At 29.2% G+C, this 20,573-nt stretch overlaps 3 protein-coding genes and 1 long non-coding RNA gene across 4 annotated transcripts; 1 reads left to right on the top strand and 3 right to left on the bottom strand.

Annotated features, from left to right (window-relative positions):
* The first annotated feature begins 197 nt into the window (after positions 1 to 197).
* On the top strand, positions 198 to 4,809 carry LOC101215174 (protein CANDIDATE G-PROTEIN COUPLED RECEPTOR 2). Its single transcript, XM_011661631.2, has 6 exons — positions 198 to 629; positions 2,171 to 2,362; positions 3,295 to 3,457; positions 3,541 to 3,643; positions 4,268 to 4,349; positions 4,460 to 4,809. The coding sequence occupies exons 1-6, from the start codon at positions 327 to 329 to the stop codon at positions 4,535 to 4,537; spliced, it is 921 nt and encodes a 306-aa protein (XP_011659933.1). The 5' UTR covers positions 198 to 326; the 3' UTR covers positions 4,538 to 4,809.
* Positions 4,810 to 5,529: 720 nt separating this feature from the next.
* Positions 5,530 to 8,768, bottom strand: LOC116401733 (vesicle-associated protein 2-1-like). Its single transcript, XM_031880205.1, has 6 exons — positions 8,625 to 8,768; positions 7,154 to 7,224; positions 6,801 to 6,882; positions 6,540 to 6,667; positions 6,039 to 6,221; positions 5,530 to 5,830 (listed from the first exon to the last, which is right to left on the bottom strand). The coding sequence occupies exons 1-6, from the start codon at positions 8,671 to 8,673 to the stop codon at positions 5,732 to 5,734; spliced, it is 612 nt and encodes a 203-aa protein (XP_031736065.1). The 5' UTR covers positions 8,674 to 8,768; the 3' UTR covers positions 5,530 to 5,731.
* A 923-nt stretch (positions 8,769 to 9,691) lies between these two features.
* On the bottom strand, positions 9,692 to 13,235 carry LOC101213492 (vesicle-associated protein 1-3-like). The gene is made up of 6 exons (XM_031880165.1): positions 13,112 to 13,235; positions 11,749 to 11,819; positions 11,371 to 11,452; positions 10,966 to 11,090; positions 10,463 to 10,642; positions 9,692 to 9,953 (listed from the first exon to the last, which is right to left on the bottom strand). Exons 1-6 carry the CDS (start codon positions 13,158 to 13,160, stop codon positions 9,855 to 9,857), a joined length of 606 nt encoding a protein of 201 aa, XP_031736025.1. The 5' UTR covers positions 13,161 to 13,235; the 3' UTR covers positions 9,692 to 9,854.
* Positions 13,236 to 14,877: 1,642 nt separating this feature from the next.
* On the bottom strand, positions 14,878 to 16,968 carry LOC116401716. The gene is made up of 2 exons (XR_004214047.1): positions 16,836 to 16,968; positions 14,878 to 15,284 (listed from the first exon to the last, which is right to left on the bottom strand). It is a non-coding gene; the product is annotated as an uncharacterized LOC116401716 (long non-coding RNA).
* Between the last annotated feature and the right edge of the window lie 3,605 nt (positions 16,969 to 20,573).

The following is a 20,573-nucleotide window of genomic DNA, read 5'->3' as shown; positions in this document are numbered from 1 at the left end:
GTTCGAGAGGGTTTGAATAAATTGTGACGTGATCATGAAAGTTAAAACAGTCTTAACTAATCATTGTAGGTTGATCGAGAAGATAATCTTACTAACATTTTCCAATTTTATCACATCCTTAGATAAGAAAAAGTAAATCCAACGATTATGTACTATAAGATATATAGAAAGATTGGAGTTTGGAGTCATATTTGAACAACTTTCCGTGGGCGTGTGGTATATATAAACCCCACAAAAAGGCGCTACTCTCAACAATCGATTTCGCTGGCGGAAAGAATTTTCCAATTCATTTCTTCATTTTCAAATATTGAATCGACGATCTTCTTATGGAAATTGAGAGAGATCAAGGTTCAGAACCCTTGCTCCCGATTCCTGTTTCCACCAGCTCGAATTCAACCCTAGACCATGGGGATTCTACTTCAAGTTCCTACAGCTGGCTTTTCCAGTGCCATGGATTTTGGTACAAACTGTTTCTGATTCTTCCTAGTCTTCTTTTCGTTCTCTACTTGGCATTTCGAGCCAAAAAGAGTTTGTCCAAGCTCTCCAATGGTCGTTCTTATATCATTGTTGCGTATTATGGGACTCTTTGGATTGTCACCTTGCTTAACTTCGCTTGGTGCTTGTTTCAGGTTCGTTTTTTGAATCATTCCTTTAAATGCTAGTTGTTTATCAGTGTTTTTTCTGTTTCTGGTCTTTCTTTTTCTTGGGGGTAGAATATCTTTTTTAATGATTTTATATTGGTTTCTGTAATGGGTACTGGGGAGTTCTCTTCTTCTTTAGATGTATGTAGACAATTTGGAATTCGGTTCTGCAATTGCCTGCTTCATGGTTTCTTTGAAGGAAAAGTTTAGGTTTTGTGGAAGTATGTGGATGTAATGGTTTTCCGTGGGCTTTATTAGACGATGTATTTGACATTTACCTCCTTTCGGTGATTGCTTCAAATTTGGAGTGGACAGATGGTTCTTTTCATTTCTCTTAGGATGGGCAGGTGAACTTTATTTTGGGGAAATGGGTATATCATATGAAACTTATTGTATCATTTTGAGAATTTCAATTTCTTAAATCTTGCTAGAACCCCGATTATAAATTTATCTCTGTAGAAAGCTAGTGAGAGGTGCTGAAGATGCTAAAAAATGAGCGAGCAAATATGTGATTGCTGATAGTCGAGGGACCCATGGAAATATGTGTTAGTCAGCAGGGGTGCGTTGGTAGTTTTTGTAGTATATATGCATGCAAAGAGTGTAAAGGGAGCATCTTTTTGACAATCGATTAGTGGGTTCTAGATAGGTGGGAGCATGCAAAATCTCCCTTAGCTTGTAAGTTCATAATACTCTATTATCGATACAGAACTTCTGGTTCTATCAAAATCTTGCCCACTTTTAATTTTGGGGATGGGTGTCAGGCCTCTTTTGTATGTCAAACTAAAGCATTCAAGGCATACAATGCAATAGAAAGCAAAGAAATATCTATTCTTGGACATTCATACTGCCTTGGGTTTGCATGTTGGTGTTGTGATCAGAATGTTCCAGGAAGGGCTCCTGATCCATCTTGAGAGTACAATATACATAGATATATATAGGTAGAAGCATAATATGTGGTTTTGAAATGTTTATCCATCATGAATTTATGCATATCGTTAAAAGTTACTACATTTTATCAGTTCATCTGGGTACTGGCATATAACTCTCTCTCTCCAACATTTTAGTATGTAAGGATACATAATGATCTGAAAACGTTTCATTGTTCCTGTGCCTTTGTAACTTCCAATGTTATTATCTATATTATCCATAAATTATCGGATAGATGATATGATATATGGTAACTCTCAACCAATATGACTTCTATATTTAGGGTTTAAATGCTTGACTCCTCTGCCCTTGATACCATGTTATTGTCAACATTTTAGCGTGAATCTGCCGTATCTTATTTTCTCTTGTTACTTGATTCTTGTGTTGGGTTCTAATTCTCTATCATACTATTATATACATTTTAGTGTCAGTCTCTGATTCTCTCTATGATGTAAGCTGTCTGGGAGCATAGTGTTTGCTATTACTGTGCCTTAATACTTAGGAGCCAGGTTCCAATATCACACATTGGATCACAGTTACCAACTAATTCAATACTGTGCTATGATTGTTCTAATAATTATTACTAACTTGGATTGTGACAGGGGTGGGAGTGCACCTCTGGAAAAGAATTAGCATGGAATGTCCTGTCCTTAGCCACGACATCTGGAATGCTATTCTTGGAAGTGAGTTTGTTGGCGTTTTTATTTCAAGGAAATCATGTGGGCAGTGTAGAAGCACTTGCACGAACTTTCATCGTGTCAGGAATTTTTGTTGGCCTGGACTTGGTTTTGAAGGTATATCTATGAAATTACTCCCTAGATGAGTCCTTTTCAGGTTGCCTCTAGTCTGGCTCTGGAGAACATTGTATTGAAAATAACAAGTTCTATTTTTTACAAAAGAAAACAGAAAATAACAACATTGTGATATTGGTTCTCTTCTGTTTATGATTGTTGGTAGAAATAGTAGTAGATTGGTCCTTGTCAATTATGCTAAACTTTAACTTGTGTGGGATGTCTATTGAAAATCATGTTGTGTTTTAAATGAAACACTTCTTAAATATATTTACAATTTTCAAAATCATTTTTGATTATGTAACTAAACACCATTAAAAATTTGAAAAAGCTTTTTTATTTGGTTAATTGCATCTTTCACCATTCAAGAAGTTATCAACGTTGAAAATTAGTTATGTTTTTTAGATCGATGCATTACGCTTAGTACGTGTACAAAAGCCCTAGGACCTACTTGAACAAGATCTGTTCTGTATGTTATACTACTTTTTCTTTAGGTTCTAAAGTATGTATACAAGGTGTAATTTTGAATAAAGTGTTCACTTTTTAAATTTTTAAAGAAGGATATTATTGTAGGCACATTAAATTTTCTTGACTCACATGGTCTAGATTTTTCATTTTGAGTTATATATATAAATAGGATTTCTTTGCTATGTTTGAAGGGTTTTGTCAAGAGAATTAAAGGGAGCTTGAGAGAAAGAAACCAAGTTCGTAGTTTATTGTAAAGCTTTTGTACAAGTGACTTTGTTTCTTCTTAACTGAATTTTGGTCTGATTATGCTTTTTGAGTGTCCATCACACACTTCCAACAATCTTAATTCACCTTTAATGTTTCGAGTACACAACTTTTTTGGGGTCTGTATAATATGTTGAACAATTCTTCTTATGTTATTGATCGGTTCTTGCTTTGTCTTCTTTTGTTCTTTCCTCTTTTATTAGGCAATTTATTTGTTTGGGTTTGGAGTTCCATTATTCATATTAAGTGACGACAGTACACATCGAACAAAGTGGAACTTGTGGGTAGTCCACCGTCTGTTGATTACTGCAGCTTATGGTTTTATATTGTTCATGTACCATTCAAGCCATAGAGAGAAATTACCAGGTATAATATCTTTCATTCGTATATGCTTCAATGAGGGTGTTATGTTGAAGTGAGCAGTTACTATTTTACCAATTCTTGTGCAGCAAGACCTGCTTTCTACAGATACGTAGTTATCATGTCCTCTTTGAACGCATTGGCACTGTTTGCTTGTGGGCTCGCTGGAAGTGGAGCTGGTTTTGGTTATTGGTAATCCTAAACTGCAAGGCTAAATCTCCTTTTTTTTTTTGTTTTTTTTTAAAAAAATTTAATTTGGTCTCTACTATTTTGGTTAAATCTCCCTACATTGTTGGATGCGAAAGTAACTTCTTAAAGCCAACTTCTGTGTAATCTTAATAATTAACTTCCACAATTTTGAAAACCTTAGTCTCAGTTTGATAATGATAACTATTTGGTTTACTGTTTTTGAAAATTAAGCCTATTTTCACTCAATTTCTTAGCAAGATTTCAAAAACAAATAAAAGCTTTCAAAACTACTTTTTTTAGTTTTCAATTCAATATTTGGCTTGTTTAGAGGTAAAATGAACGATACCACATGTTTGTGTGTCACCTTGCGATTAATTCAGTTGTTTAAGAAATATAATCAATATATTAAGAAGTTTGACACCCCTACATGTTGGCAATGGCAGAAATGTATGGCAAGATTTAACCAAAATATTGGGATCTAGATTTAATATATTCAAGTTAAAGGGACCAAATTGACATAAAAAAACAGAACTACAAGCACTCCAATGGTGGTTTGACCACTCTTTAATATCTACCAACTTAGAGCTTGTTGTTTTGGATCTATATCATGTTTTGTCTCTGTCTCAGGTTGTATGGTGCCACTCTCATCTGTTATCATGCCTTCTATCTTCCCCTTCTATACGAAAATTTTCTTGCCGACTTCTTCCAGGTTGTTTCATCATATCATCCTACCTCTGCTGTCATTTCCTTTTGGAAGAATTGTCTATTTCTCGATCATATGGCTGTTTGTAATCTTGAGGTTCTTATCATTTTTCTCAGGAGGACGATTTGCATTTGGAGAATGTATACTATTCGGAGATGAAGGACGCTGGTTTCTTTGACACCGATTGGGAGTGAGGATGGCGATTCCGAGGTTCGCTACTTATGTAAATTTACTCGAATATATGTTCATGGTAATGTCTAGTGATGAAGCTAATCTTCAATGTTCTTTGAAATCCTGCCTCTTTCTTTACAAAGATGTGTGTTTGTGGTTTATCAAAGAATTCTTTTATGCTCAATCTGTAAATAAACTAATGTTTGGTAGGAAAAGAAGTAAACAAGTGGAATTGGAATCTCATTATTTACGTTAAATTTCCAATTTGGTTTATACGAAATCCTATAGTTTTCTACTTTTTAAAAGCTTCAATTTGGTTCCTTTTTCAATTAGGGTTGAGTTCCAATTTAACGTCTTAGTTACGTTTTCATGATTTGGCCAATCCTATAAAAAAATTGCCTATGCTTTTGCAAGGTATTACTATATTGAATATGTACTATATTGAATATGTGACAAAATTTCTATGGTCTTCTTGAACAATTATCTATGTTCGGTTTGGTAACTATATTATTTTTTGTTGTGTAAATTTGGCTTTCAGATACTACTTTCATTTATACATTCGAAAGTATTGATTCGTTTTCCTTTTTGTTATCTATTCTTTTAGAGCATTAAAGAAAAGAACTAAATTTTGACGATAGTTTTTGATAACTTGTTTTTGTTCCTAGAATTTAGCTAAAATTTGACCGTCATAATGGTAAGGAAGTTGTAGAATATAAACACTGTTTTTATGAATAAAAAATCTAATGGTTATCAAACGAAGCATTTAAATTTTTAGGAATAGACATAATTTGTTGGAGTGAACAAAAGATGGTGTAGGTCTCTCCTTATAATCGATGGTGTAGGTCTTTCCTAATAATCGATGGAAAAGATTGAAGAACCCTTTCGACAATTATATTTTCATTTATATCCCTATTGAATGTAATGTTATGAGGTTTTTTTCCTTTTTATAAATTTAGAGAAGGGGATCCAAGAGAAAAGGTCAAGAAAAATACTACTAGGTCTATCTCGCGACGCCTTGAAGATCCGTAATTTTTTATAGTATAAGCATTCCCTTAACTAGGAAATTAAATTTCAAAGGATATTATCTACCATTCAAAATGTTCAAGACATTTACAACAACCAATGAAGTTTATGTACCCATTTTGAAATTTATCTTCTAACAATTTAAATTAAAACTATGCCTCATAGTCATAAACTTGCATTAAGACGTGGTTGTTTTAAAGAATTGAACATGAAACCAAGCAATTCTTTTGTTGGAATTTCACCTTTTGAATTCTAGCTCTCTCCTCTTCTAGCTTTGAAATGGAAATTTCAGCCTGAGACAAAAGTACTTTAAAAAATTAAGACAATAACAAATAAGACTATAACACTGATTCGAACTGTAATAATCTAGACTAAAATAGTCTTTGCACTGTGCACCCTATAACTCATTAACTTATATACTGTTAACGATTAAATTAGTGCCACGAACGTTCCGTTATAGTCACAATGGTGAGCTATTTATGAGTTGTATGAAAGACTAACCTCGTGGAGTTTTTGATCAAGTTGAGTGATTTTTAACTTCAACTCTTCTATTTCCTTATCTTTACTTTGGTTTGAGACTCCAACATTCAATGTTTCAATAGTTGGGGAAGAAGATTCGTCCTTAACTAGAATTGTACTCAATCTCCTTTCTTCTATATTGTTCTTGCTACCATTTTTCTCAAACTGTGAAGAAGACAGTACAAGAAAGAAAAATGGTATTGTGAAAAGCTGCCCCAACTAATTAATGTTACTTACACTACCTATGAAGGAATGCACAATTAGTTTGATAATTTAATTTATGATCATAGGTATACGATCATGGCCCCTTGAAAAAATCTAACCAATTCCAATAAAAGTTCATTTGATAACGTTCCCTAAGTTTTATACTCTTAAACTAGCCTAAGGTATGCTCATACAGAACAGATAGATATGAGTTATGAACATGCAAATTCACAAAAAATGTAAATTAATACAACAAAGTTATTGACAAAGACCATTTACCAAGTTATAAGTGGAAGTTACATAATCTTCATGAAGATTTGTCTCAATGGGAACTATTGTGCTTTGGATTAAGAACTTGTCTTTGCATTTCATATCAGGTGGAGCCATTTGCTGTGCTTGCATAGTGACTTTATATACACAATTAACATAAATTAATTTCATTTAAACATCATGTTATATTAATAAGTATTTTTAGTAGTTACGTCATTTGAAACAATTTTTCGTAAATAAAAAAAAAAGTAATATAGAGAGAGTTCATACTTGTAACTTCGCAATTTGATAACGGGTTGATGATACCCAAATTCGGTCGTACATAATATTTCTGAACATTTGTGGTTTTGACCTGAAAACAATATGCATTATTCGATATAATTCTTATATATGACCATATAATATTTCGTTAGTCTTTTCAATTAATTTCTAAAAAAAACATCAATAGGGTTTTGATTGATAAAATTAGAAGTTTTGTATAATGTTTATTCGAACAGAAAATGATGAACGTACAATGTCAAATCGATACACTTACGAATAGAAGTTTAATGTTTAAAACAAAAACAAAAAAAAATTAAAAGAGATAATTAGGAGAAAGGTTTGATATGAATTAACATTCATACCTTAAAAGCAACATAGTCGAGTTTATTATTCATTAGTTGAATTGAGCATGAGCTTTGTTTCTGTACTTCAACTGGAGGAGGAAAATTTAAAGCAAATATAAAATTATTACTGTTATGAACAAGGTTAATGTTGAGATATATGTATATTTTTCATTACGTCGTACTAGTTCTCGAGTTAAAAAGTAGCTATAAATAACTCAACTCATACGGAAGAAAAAGTAGAAGTATACCCATATACTCAAAGCGTTGGGGAATACAATTAAAGTTTCAAGAATGATTATGAATTTACAAGAGAGACAACTATCTCTAATGATATAATATCTTTTAGGGTGAAATCAAAAGCAAAGTCATGAGGTTGTACGTCTAATTAAAGTGAACAATATCATATCATACCATTATGAATACATACGGAGTTTCGTCACCGTATAACAAGCTGATGTTTGTACATATTTCATGTTGTGAGGGTGTCAGGTGTGTGGTCTAGGCATGCATCCTGTCATATTAATTCTTAGCTGCTTGGAATTGTTGCCTGTTGTGGGCTTAGCTTATCTTGATTCTGTTATATATTGATCATTTGTGGGTCGTCTAGATGAAAGCTAAAGATATGTTCATGAGGCAGCATGAGGTCAGAGATGAGTACTTCTCTCTGTTCCTATCCCTCACTATCCATTTCATTCCTCATCCCCAAGTTGAATGCTCTTTCTCATTTGTTTTTCTTTTTCCAATTAACTTCAAATCCATTCATCACTATTTGTTTCTTTTCTTCTCTCTCTTTTTTTTAATATGATTAGTTTAGCCCATGATCAATTTTAGTTTAAAGAAAAACTAATTAATTATCAATCAAACCTAAATTTTAAACATTAAATTCAAACATAATTCAATATCTTAATTAATAGTAGAAGAACAACACATATCTGATATGTAAACATAATATATTTATATAAATATGAACAACAACAAAACATTATTATTACTAAATCATCATTTATAATAAATAAAAAAGAAAAGAGACTGTATATATATATATATGTAACCCATATACTTTTGTAAAGATTGTCAAATATATCAAAGCTCATGGAGCATACAAAGATCAAGGATTATCTCATATTTCATAGTCAATATAAACCTCTCTAAACCTAATTAATTACAAACACATTATAAAAAAAAACAACGTAACTACTATTTTCTTTAACATAATATATACTAAAGATCAATGAGATTAATTTGTAGGTACATCAAGTCATCTCAATTAGGTTGGCAACTTGGCACGACTATACCATACGTAATGTAAAACGTATTCGAATCTTAACTCTGAAAGAAGGAAAAGATAAATGAAAGATGTTATCAGAAAAACATTATTAAGGGAAGATAGAAAACAAGAGGAAAAGAGCAAAAATAATTCTGAGCAATATTACTCTTTAGAAAAGAAAGTATTGATGAATGTTTTGTGTGTGGATGAAAGAGTACTTACAAATGAACTTTAATTCCTTGGGATGAACTTGAAGAAGTTGGTTATCCATGAAGGCTTTCTCCTCCCCAGATTGAAAAACAAGAAAAGATATATGAAAATTAGAGAGAGACTTTGTTGGGCATATTGACTATTGAAAGGAGAGTGTAGTTTCTATCCACAATGTGAATATATGAAATAAGCTAATATTTGAATTATTCAAATTAAATACATCATTTATTAATTATTAATGAATACTTCTACACCAAAATAATTGTTGACCATTTCTTTTTTTTCATTAAAGAGAAATAATCAAAATAGAAGATTTAAATCAACCATAATAAATTTTGTCTTTCGATAGTTTTGTTTCAGTATAAATCGTTTGTTAATTTTTTTTATTTTTTTAAAAAATCTTAATTAAATTACAATTTTAATTAGTTATGTTATATTTAATAATTAAAACTTATAGGTTCTCATGTTTTGATTATAGTAACTTACAAATAATAATAATATATATATGTATATATATAAAAGTTAAAGTGATTTTAGTTCAACCTTTTATTATTTTATGTTTAGTATATGTTAGTTTGAATTAATTGCATAGTAATTAAATATCTAGCTTAGATTAATTAGCTAAAGTGTAGTATTAAAATTATATGTTTTAGAAAGATTAATTTAACAAACAAGCTTTAAAAGCATTTAAATTTTTAGAAAAATTTGAAAACTTTTTTAAAAACGTTTTCAAATCCTTTTTACTTGTGAATATGTACATGACAACTAATTAGAGCAAATAAATATGGATACTTAATTACGGACTTAGTAATAGACATAATTCGTTGGAGAGAACAAAGGATGGTGTAGGTCTTATGAGAGTATTATCGACAATTATATTTCCATTTAAATCCGATCATTTTATGATTTTTTATTTATTTTAAATTTAGAGTAGAGGATCCACGAGAAAAGGTAAAAAAAATCAATACTAAATTTATCTCCCGAACGACTTGTTTTCTTCTGTTTAAAAATGACATTGGAAGATCAACAATTTCTTGTAGTACTGTAAACAAATCACTTCACCGTTTAGTTAACAACGATAACTAGGAAATTTCAAAGGATATTATTTACCATTCAAAATGTTCAAGACATTTACACCAACCAATGAAGTATTTATGTACCAATTTTGAAATTTATCTTCAACAATTTAAATTAAAACTATGCCTCATGATCATCATAAACTTGCATTAAGATGTGGTTGTTTCAAAGAATTGAACATGAAACCATGCAATTCTTTTGTTGGGATTTGAACTTTCGAATTCTAGCTTTATCCTCTTCTAGCTTTGAAATGGAAATTTCAGCCTGAGATAAAAATACTTTGAATAATTAAGCCAATAACAAATAAGGCTTTCGATAATCTATATAATTAGAATGTAGTTCAAGTAGTTTATAATTAGAATTTAGGGGTTGTTTGCAATTGCAGCATCAATTATAACAGTGACGTGTGTACGACTATGAATCAAATAACTTACCATTCACTTTAATAAATACTATTTCAAAACCCCATTTTTCTATATTGTATTGTTATTTTTTCACTCTCTTTATTCTTTGTTAAAAGTACATATTTAGTTTACTATTTCTTATTGATCATTCAAACAAAAGTATTAGTTCTCACTCCGAACACAAATTGTTATAACCTAAACTAAAATGGTCTTTGCACCATTGCACCCTATAACCCATTAACTCATATACTATAACGATTAACTTAGTGCCATGAATGCTCTGTTATAGTCACAATGGTGAGTTGTTTATGAGATTTTATCAAAACCACATCAAGAATAAGATTTTAAAGTTGTATATGAAAGACTAACCTCGTGGAGTTTTCGATCAAGTTCAGTGATCTTTAACTTCAACTCTTCTATTTCCGTATCTTTACTTTGGTTTGAAACTTCAACCCTCAATGTTTCAATAGTTGGAGAAGTAGATTCGGCCTTAACAAGGATTGTACCCAATCTCCTCTCTTCTATGTTCTTGCTACCATTTTTCTCAAACTGATAAAAGACACAACAAGAAAGAAAAAAGTTATTGTGAAGGTTAGATCCCAATAATAACTCATTTGTTAACGTTTTCTTTTCCGTTGCTAATTTTCTAGAAACTAAAAACACGAACATGTTTGGTAACTATTTATGAGAACGTTTCTCAAACGATTGAGCACTAATTGATAACAATATATTCAAACTATCAACTGTCATAGCATTCATAGAAAATAAGTTTTATATCCTTAAACAGAACATATAGATCAGCAATAATAGATAATTGAAATTCACAAAAAAAAATGTAAAATACAACAAAGTGATTGCCAAAGCCAATTTACCAAGTTATAAGTGGAAGTCAAATCTTCATGAAGATTTGCCTCAAAGGGAACTATTGTGCTTTGGATTAAGAACTTGTCTTTGCATTTCATATCAGGTGGAGCCATTTTCTGTGCTTGCATAGTAACTATACACACATTAACATTAATTAATTTCATTTAAACATCATCTCAAAAGCTTACATCAAATATTTATTTAAAAGATCGAGCAAATTTTAAATATAGTAAAATAGACTAAAATATTTATAAATAAGGTAAATTTTTACCTTATATTGATCGACTACTATTTGTGTCTCGATAGATTCAGATTAGTAGTCTTTTGCTATATTTATAAAATTTTCGACAGTATTGTCGTTTCAAACAATTTTCATAAACAAAAAGAAAATGTAATGTGAAGAGAGTTCATACATGTAACTTCGCAATTTGATAACGGGTTGATGACACCTTTATTTGGTCGTACACAATATTTCTGAGCATTTGTGGTTTTGACCTGAAAACGATACTCACATATTTGATATTATTCTTATGACCATATAATATATGTCATTAGTCATTTCAATTATTTTCTTGAAAAAAATATCAAGGTTTTGATTTTTAAAAATTAAAAGCCTTGTACAGAGTTAATTCGAGAAAAAAAAACATGATAAACATATACGATGTTAAATTGATATACTTACAAAAGTTCAACGTTTAAATTGATAGATAGTGTAAATTAAATTGATTAAAAGAATTAGAAATAATTAAAAAAGATAATGACATAGGTTTTATCTTAATTAATATTCATACCTTAAAAGCAACATAGTGGAGTTCATTATTGGTTAGTTGAATTGAGCATGAACTTTGTTTTCGTACTTCAACTGGAGGAGAAAAAATTAAAGCAAATATAAAATTTTGTATTGTTATGAACGTTGAGATATATTGTATATTTTTCATCACATCATGATATTAAATAACTACAAATAACACAACTCATACAGAAACAGAAGCAGAAGTATACCCATATATCCAAAGGGTTGGGAAAACGATCAAAATTTCAAAAATATATGATTATGAGAGGACAACTATATATCTCTAATGATATGAGATATATTTGTTTTACAACGTGCCGTTGTGCGTCGGTGAAGGTTTTTCCGTCATCGACGTGATGTGCGTTAGGAAAAGTTTTCCTACTTCGACGTCGGGGTTACTTTTTTCGTCGTTTTTCGTGTATTTATCGAGTGGAGCTGCGTCGAGAAAGGTTTTATTTCTTGTAGTGTGAGGTGAAATCAAAAGCAAAGTCATGAGGAGGTGTACATTCGAAGTGAACAATATCATACCATTATGAATATATATGGAGTTTTGTCGTCCCTAACCGGTGGATGTTTGTACGTATATTCGTGCTGTGAGTAGTTTCGGTGAAAGCTAAAAATGCTCACGAGGTCAGAAATGAGTACTTCTCTCTGTTCCTATCCCTCACTATCCATTTCATTCCAAATCCACAAGTTGAATGCTTTTTTTCATTTGTTTTTTTTCTTTCAAATTAACTTCAGAAATCACTAATAAATAGTCAAATTCATCACTATTTGTTCTTTTTATATTATTAGTTTAGCCCTTGACCAATTTTAATTGAAAGAAAAACTAATTAAAATTCTCAAGTAGATGAACTAATTATTTATCAATCAAACCTAAATTTTAAATATTAAATTCAAACATAACTCAATATCTTAATATGTTTTATATATAATATGAACAACAATAAAACATTTTACTAAATCATCATTCTGATAATAATAAAAAAAAAACTGTAATATATAAATCTCTCACTTCTTCGTATAGTCAATCTAATGTTCTAAACCTAATTACAAACATCATATAAAGAAAAACGACCTAGCTGGCTACTATACTTTTCTTTAACATAATACTAAAGATCGATCAATGGGATCGATAGATGCATCAAGTTACCTCAACTAGATTGACAAAACCAGACGTACGTGACACCTACTCGAATCTTACTCTCAAAAGAAGTAAAAGATAAATAAAAGATCCGATGAAGAAAAACATCATTTAGCTTGCTAGATGGAAGATAGAAAGGAAAAATAATTTTGAGCAATATTATTGCTTTAGAAAGAAAGTATTGATGAATGTTTTGTGTGGATGAAAGAGTACTTACAAATAAACTTTAATTCCTTGGGATGAACTTCAAGAAGTTGCTTATCCATGGAAGGCTTTCTCCTTAGTTCCCCAAATTGAAAACAAGAAAAATATGAAAATTAGAGAGAGACTTTGTTGGGGGTATTGACTATTGAAAATGAGTATAGTTTCTATCCACAATGTGAATAAAATAAGCTAATTATCTTTGAACTATTCAAATTAAATACATCATTCATTATATTATTAAATACTTCTGCACCAAACAATTGTTGACATATCTAAATTTTCTAATTAAATTACAAATTTTATTTAGTTACATTATGTTTAACAATTCACTCAACTCTAAAACTTACTAACTTAGATAAACATTTAAACATTTAAAGGTTAAAACTTACCTAAATTAGATAAACATTTAAAAGTATATATAAGATTAAAGTGAGTTTAGTTCATCAGTAATTGATACGATCTTCACTTCTAAAAATAAAAGATTTGATTCTCCATATTCATAGTTATTGTACTAACCTATAGTAATTAATTGTATTAAACAAAACTTTGACATTATTTATTATATATCTTTGGAAGTTATGTTGAATTAATTATTGCTTAGTAACTATCTAACTTAGATTAATTAGCTAATTAAAGTGTAGTATTAAAATTATATGTTTTAGAAAAGATTAATTTAACAAACAAAACAACAATGATTAATGTTGTTTTGTATTAAAAAAATGATTAATGTTGCTTTCATTCTTACAAACACAAAGAAATTAATATAATGTGTAAACAAAGTGATGGTCTCTCCAAACATTTTATATCAATTTACATTTCAAACTTTTATATATAGAATATAAACTAATAATTATATGAAGTTAAACTCTAAATATTGAGAGTTGTATCCAATTTTAAATCTCAAACTCTTATAATTTAAATTTACATACTAAACTTCCATGGTTTTATCAATTTAAACAATCTATATTGTGTTTTATTTGGATACCCTTTTAAAAGTTGAAGGTTTAAATTAATATGTTTGTAAAAGTTTAGGGTTTGAATGGATACAACTATAAGTTTGATGTTTAAATTGATACAATCCAAAGTTTAGTTTTAAATCAATATTATTATTAGTTCATGATCTAAATTAATATACAATCTTGTATGGTTCAAGGTGTATATTGACGCCACAAATAAAAATAAAATTTAATTTGAAATCATTCTAGTTGTAAAATTTTCTCTCGTTTCTTTTGTTTTGAGTTATTTGAGTCATTTCCATTTTTGTTGAAAAAGAAAAGTAAAACGTTTCATATGTAAATCATGCATGGATTTCCAACAAAAAAAAAATAAAAAGACGAAGAAAAAGAAGAATTTCTTTGCAATTTCATAATTTTTTTTTTCTCTCCTTTACAATTTTTGTTAGTAAATTAGAATAGATCTATTCTAGAACATTTTTCTTTAAATGCTTGCATGCATTAAACATATAATTACAAAATTTAAATGGGAAGTATCATATATTAGGTTAGACTTATATATCATTTCCATTTTTATTGTATAAATTATCAGAGTAAGTGAAAATTTTGAATTAGATTTGACTTAATAATTCCATGTATTATATATTATTAAGCTGGTAATTGTTGTTTTATTATGATATTATTAATTTTATTCCATTTCAATTTGTATATATAAATGGTAATATTATGCATATCTCAAAGTAATTTCAAAATTCATACAAGATACCATCTTTAGATCATCACCAATCAATTCAAAAGGTTAAGCTATTTTAGAAGAGTTGCAACCTAAGAATAAATTATTCTTGTATACTGTGTGCAGCTTCTTGTATTATTTCATTCAAAGTTGTTGCTGATATTAGTATATATTGACACAAATAATGTTACGTTTCTTTCATATTAGATACATATTTTTTAGAACTGATCAACACAACATTGTTGAAAGAGAAATGCATGGAAATTTGCATATTATATAAGAGGGGTAATTGTATATTGGTGAAGTTAATCAACAGTAACAATGGCAGACATGGCGGCCATTTCTCCCAACTCGCTTGCAAAATCCTCCCTTTGTACATCCAGAAGTGCATAACCTCCAACACTTTCCATTAGCTTGTGGACTGTCATCTACTCCAGGCTTACAGCTCCCTAAACTTGGATTATTGTTGCAGCACACAGCAGCATTTGCATTTAAATTTCCTGTGATCATCATAGTATAATATATAGTACCACAATTTTAATAGAATCAAATAAAAAAGTATATCCATATATTTGAATAAATAAGTCCCACAGTTCATTTGATGGAAGTAAGTAAATCCCAATGGTGGTATTCTTGCGCACTTGTATAAGGTGTAGGGAATTCGTATTCCCCGTGCACCCACCCAAAGTTTTTAGTAAATTTAATTTCTTTGGATCAGAAAATGAATTTATCAATATCGTCTCGATTAGTTCTTTTGTCAAAAGATATTTACAGGAAAATGTCACAAACTGAAACGATGGTAAGAAAATCATTACGATATGAAACTCAATTAAAGCAGAAAGGTTAAACAAACCTGAATAAAAGACCAGAAAGACAACGAGTACACAAGAAATAAGTCCAACTTTAGCCATTGTTTTAGTGGAATTGTAGAAATAATTCTTAGTGTGTGTGATGAATTTACAATGGTTGATGATGAATTTACAATGGTTGATGGTGTGTGTTCTTATAGTTAAATTTTGTTTGATGTACACAAAACAAACTTTTTGTTATATGATAAACTATCGTGGTTGTTAATTGTTTTTTTTAGGGTTAACTATTTTGTTGTAACTAAAATTTGTTGTCAACAACGTAATTGTTCTCAAAGAATGAAATAAATATCATTAGGGTTAAATTTAGACCCGACAAAATAAGTCAAAAGCTAAGAAAAGTGTAATGCTCGACATTTTTAGATGTCAAAACGATAATTGTTTATTTCACATCAATGTCACGTTGACTCTTATTTGAAACCATTATCAATATAATTGCCGTTATGATTATCATTATAACTTAAGAATGTTGTTGATTACTCATTTGAATCTTACTGATATTTTTTATCTGAGTGGAGAAAGCTCCTCAAACGTAGGTGATATTTGTCGAACTAGGTTAACAAAGTCTTATGTGTTATTTATCGTTCTTTCTGTTTCTTTAGCTATTCTCTCACTTAATTATTTTAGATATAGCTGGATGATATTATTGATCGTCTCACTTATTTTTCAAATATATATAGAGTTTCGTCGTTCCTAACAATGTACATATTCCACGTTGTGGGTCGTCTAGGTGAAAGCTAAAGATGTTCATGACGGCAGCATGATTGTCAAATATACCAAGCTAGCTCATGGGGCATACAAAAGTCAAGGATTATCTCAATGTTTCATATAGTCCATATAATCCTCTAAACATAATTACAAACATTATAAATAAAAACGACCTAATTAGCTACTATATTTTTCTTTAACAAGATCGATCGATGGAATGGATAGGTACGTCAAGTTATCTCAATTCTCAACTAGGTTAACTAGGTTACGTTGACAAGACCATACCTATATGACACCTACTCGAATCTTACTCTCGAAAAAGTAAAATATAAATGAAAGATTCGATCAATATAGAAAACATCATTTAGCTTTTGCTAGACGATGGAAGATAGAAAGCAAAAATAATTTTGAGCAAAATATTATTGGTTTAGAAAGAAAGTATTGATGAATATTTTGTGGGGATGAAAGAGTACTTACAAATAAACTTTAGTTCCTTGGGATGAACTTCAAGAAGTTGCTTATCCATGGAAGGCTTTCTCCTCCCCAAATTGAAAAGCAAGAAAAGATTGAAAATGAGAGAGAGACTTTGTTGGGGGTATTGACTATTGAAAATGAGTATAGTTTCTATCCACAATGTGAACAAAATAAGCTAATAATCTTTGAATTATTCAAATTAAATACATCATTTACTATTATTAAATACTTCTACACCAAACAATTGTTGACATATATAATTTTTCTAATTAAATTACAAATTTAATTAGTTACACTATGTTTAACGATACACTCCGCTATAAAACTTACTTTAACTTAAATAAACATTTAAACATTTAAACGTATATATATAAGAATTAAAGTGTGTTTAGTTCAACGATAATTGATACGATCTTCACTTCTAGAGATAGAAGATTCGATTCTCCATCCTCATAGTTATTGTACTAACCTATAGTAGCTAATTGTATTAAATAAAGCTTCGACATGGTTTATTATATATCTTTGGAAGTTATGTTGAATTAATTATTGCTTAGTAACTATCTAACTTAGATTAATATATTAGCTAATTAAAGTGTAGTATTAAAATGATATGTTTTAGAAAGATTAATGTTGCTTTTGTATTAAAAAAAAATGATTAATGTTGCTTTCATTCTTACGAACACAAAGAAATTAATATAATGTGTAGAAAAAGTGAGGGTCTCTCCAAACATTTCATTTTTTTAATTAAATCTCTTTTCATTCTTATTTTTATTTTTATTTTGTTGGTGTTTTCAAGAGGAAGACTTTTTCTATAATTTAAATTTAGAGATTAACTTTCCTTAAAAAAATAAATTAAAAGAAAGGAAAAATATATCCCATACTATAAACTAATAATTATATGAATTTAAACTATTCAATTTTAAATTTCAAACTAATAATTGTATCAATTTAAACCTTAAACTTTTATAATTTAAATCTATATCATGAAATTATGTCATTGTATCAATTTAAACCATATATATTGTGTTTTATTTGGATACCCTTTCGAAAATTGAGGGTTTAAATTAATATCTTTTATAAAAGTTTAGGGTTTGAATTGATATAACTATTAGTTTGAGGTTTAAATTGATACAACTCAAAGTTTAACTTTAAATCAATATAATTATTAGTTCAGGATCTAAATTAATATACAATCTCGTATCGTTGAATGTGTAAACTGATATTTGACGTCACAAATAAAAATAAAATTTAATTCGAAATCAACCATGAAGTTGAGTTGTGATATTTTTTAACTAATTATTCAATTTGTAAAAGTTTCTCTCATTTTTTTTTATTAAATAATGAACTCAATCTAATTAATATTTGAGTTAAGTTGTGTTGAATTATTCCCATTTTTGTTGAAAAAGAAAAGTAAAACGTTTCATACGTAAGACATCGATGAATTTCCAAGAAAAAAATAAGAAGAAGAAGAGGAAAAAGAAGAAGAATTTCTTTGCAATTTCATAATTTTTTTAAAAAAAGAATTCTCCTTTAGAATTTTTGACTTGAGAATTAGAAGTTTAATTTGTTTGAAAATTATTTTTATTTAAAAAATAAACAAAGATGGTTTTAGTGTACACATTGAGTTGAATTGGTCTAAACAAATTAAGTGGTTGAATATATTGATACTATTTTTAAATACAGCGAAAATGAACTATAACATTTTTTAAATATAATGAAATATTATGATCTATTTATGATGCGTCGTGATAGATCAACATAGACTATGACGATGATAGTGGTCTATTTTGCACTATTACATATAGATTGTGGTATTTGCTATTATTTGTAGATATTTTTTAAAAAATCGCTGTTTAGAAAAGAATTATAGTTGAACTAGAGACAACAAAACATATAAACTAATAGATTGATGTAATATCTATCGACTTCATTTTCACAAACTAAAAATCAAACGGCCACAAAACAAGAGATTAGAAAACCCGGTCACGTCTTTTATTCATTAAAACTCTCACATATATAATCTCCATACATACCAAAATCAAGTAAAACTCAAGAACAAAGATAAATTTTGATTGAAATAATAAATTCGAACTCAAAATGCTTAATCCAAACGTAATTTTTTTTTATTACATTTCAATGCAATTTCACGCATTCAAATTAATAATTTTAACATAAAGATATGGAAGATAACATTATAATTATCCATTTCAACAAATATTATTGATGCAACCAATTCTTCCATCATTTCGTTTAAGGGTGCCTAAGGGGTGTTTGGACACTATTGAAACCACGTAATCTGAAATTCAAATTTGAATTGAGTGTTTAAAACGCACGGACTATAATGCTAAATTCATTCGATTCGAATGACAATTTTCAATGAGGAAGATATTTCAAAAGTTTCGTTATGTTATTGATATTTTTATTATATGGAGAGGACTAATGTATCACATTGCATGCATGCATACAATATGGAAACAAAGGTCGAAATTACATAATGATCAACAATAACAATGACAGACATTTTTATCACTGAGATGTTTACAGAATCCACCTTTCTCACAACCAGCAATGCAATGAAGCCAACACTTCCCATCATTTGCATCGTCTACTCCTGCCTCGCATTCTCCCAACTCTGGATGATTGTTGCAACACAATTGTGCATTTGTATTCATACTCCCTGTAATTATATCAACGATCCGTTCATTTTAGGGTTTCGTTATTTTCAAATCAAGACAACTTCGATAAACTCTCGTCCTAGAATTCAAACCAGGATTTGGAATTTGGATCCTTAACATTTTCATGCATGTCCTGCGACCTAACAACATCATCATTTTCCTAGAAAAATTTCTTGAGAGGTCACCCAAACATAGGAATGTTTTAAGTCCAAACATGCTTAATTTTAGAGTTCCTATGATTGAACTCACCGAAGTGCACGTTGGAATACGTAGCAACTTTTATTTTTTTTTTAAAAGTCTTTATTAATTTTACTTTCATGTCCTCATGATCAGTTTCATTTCAATGTAATAATATCGGTTCATTCACGTCCTTCTCCTAAACTCGAGCGTTGCACTTAAAAAGCATTAAGAAAATATAATATAATGTAGTTGTGATTTATCGTAAGTTTGATGGTACTCTTAACTTTGTTATTAATTGCAATTTCTTGTGAAAAGATTGTCATCTAAAAAGTAATTTGATTAAAAACAATCATTGAAAACTTAATCAAGAAAGAGAGTAAGTAAAGAGAGATCGACCTGAGTATAAGACGAGGAAGGCAATGAAGACCAAACCAAAAGTTGCTCCTAACTTCGCCATTTTCCTTTCAATTGTGTGTGTAATACAAAATTATAATATTTGTTTGGAATAGTAATAATAATGTATATTATTGTGAATACAAAAGAAGAACATAAGGTCTATTTTTATAGGCACAATTATATGCAAAAAAAAAAAAAAAAAGCATTAAATTATAATACATATTTTTGTAAGTAAATTAGAATAGAACATTTTTCTTTAAATGCTTGAAAGCATTAAACATATAATAATTAATGTTTAGAATAATTTGGATCTGAATTTCTTTTGGAATTTTCAAAATGATCAAAATTTAAATGGGAAGTATCATATATTAGGTTAGACTTATATATCATTTCCATTTGTATTGTATAAATCATCAAAGTAAGTGAAAATTTTGAATTAGATTTGACTTAATAATTCCATGTATTATATATTATTAAGTTGGTAATTGTT

The sequence above is a fragment of the Cucumis sativus genome, chromosome 1 (assembly GCF_000004075.3).
Source record: "Cucumis sativus cultivar 9930 chromosome 1, Cucumber_9930_V3, whole genome shotgun sequence".
In the NCBI taxonomy this organism is placed as follows: Eukaryota; Viridiplantae; Streptophyta; class Magnoliopsida; order Cucurbitales; family Cucurbitaceae; genus Cucumis; species Cucumis sativus.
Note: the sequence above shows the minus strand (reverse complement) of the source record. Positions and strands in the feature narration are given on the sequence as shown.

Excerpts from the sequence above, each read along its gene's own strand:
- LOC101215174 (XM_011661631.2), top strand. The coding sequence starts at position 327 with ATGGAAATTGAGAGAGATCAAGGTTCAGAACCCTTGCTCCCGATTCCT. Across the intron at positions 2,363-3,294 it reads GCCTGGACTTGGTTTTGAAG|GCAATTTATTTGTTTGGGTT; the intron begins GTATATCTATGA and ends CTCTTTTATTAG. Across the intron at positions 3,458-3,540 it reads CCATAGAGAGAAATTACCAG|CAAGACCTGCTTTCTACAGA; the intron begins GTATAATATCTT and ends ATTCTTGTGCAG.
- LOC116401733 (XM_031880205.1), bottom strand. The coding sequence starts at position 8,673 with ATGGATAACCAACTTCTTCAAGTTCATCCCAAGGAATTAAAGTTCATT. Across the intron at positions 6,668-6,800 it reads ATCAAATTGCGAAGTTACAA|TCACTATGCAAGCACAGCAA; the intron begins GTATGAACTCTC and ends GTGTATATAAAG. Across the intron at positions 6,222-6,539 it reads TAACTTCCACTTATAACTTG|TTTGAGAAAAATGGTAGCAA; the intron begins GTAAATGGTCTT and ends TCTTCTTCACAG.
- LOC101213492 (XM_031880165.1), bottom strand. The coding sequence starts at position 13,160 with ATGGATAAGCAACTTCTTGAAGTTCATCCCAAGGAATTAAAGTTTATT. Across the intron at positions 11,820-13,111 it reads CAAGGAATTAAAGTTTATTT|TTGAAGTACGAAAACAAAGT; the intron begins GTAAGTACTCTT and ends TTTCTCCTCCAG. Across the intron at positions 10,643-10,965 it reads TGACTTCCACTTATAACTTG|TTTGAGAAAAATGGTAGCAA; the intron begins GTAAATTGGCTT and ends GTCTTTTATCAG.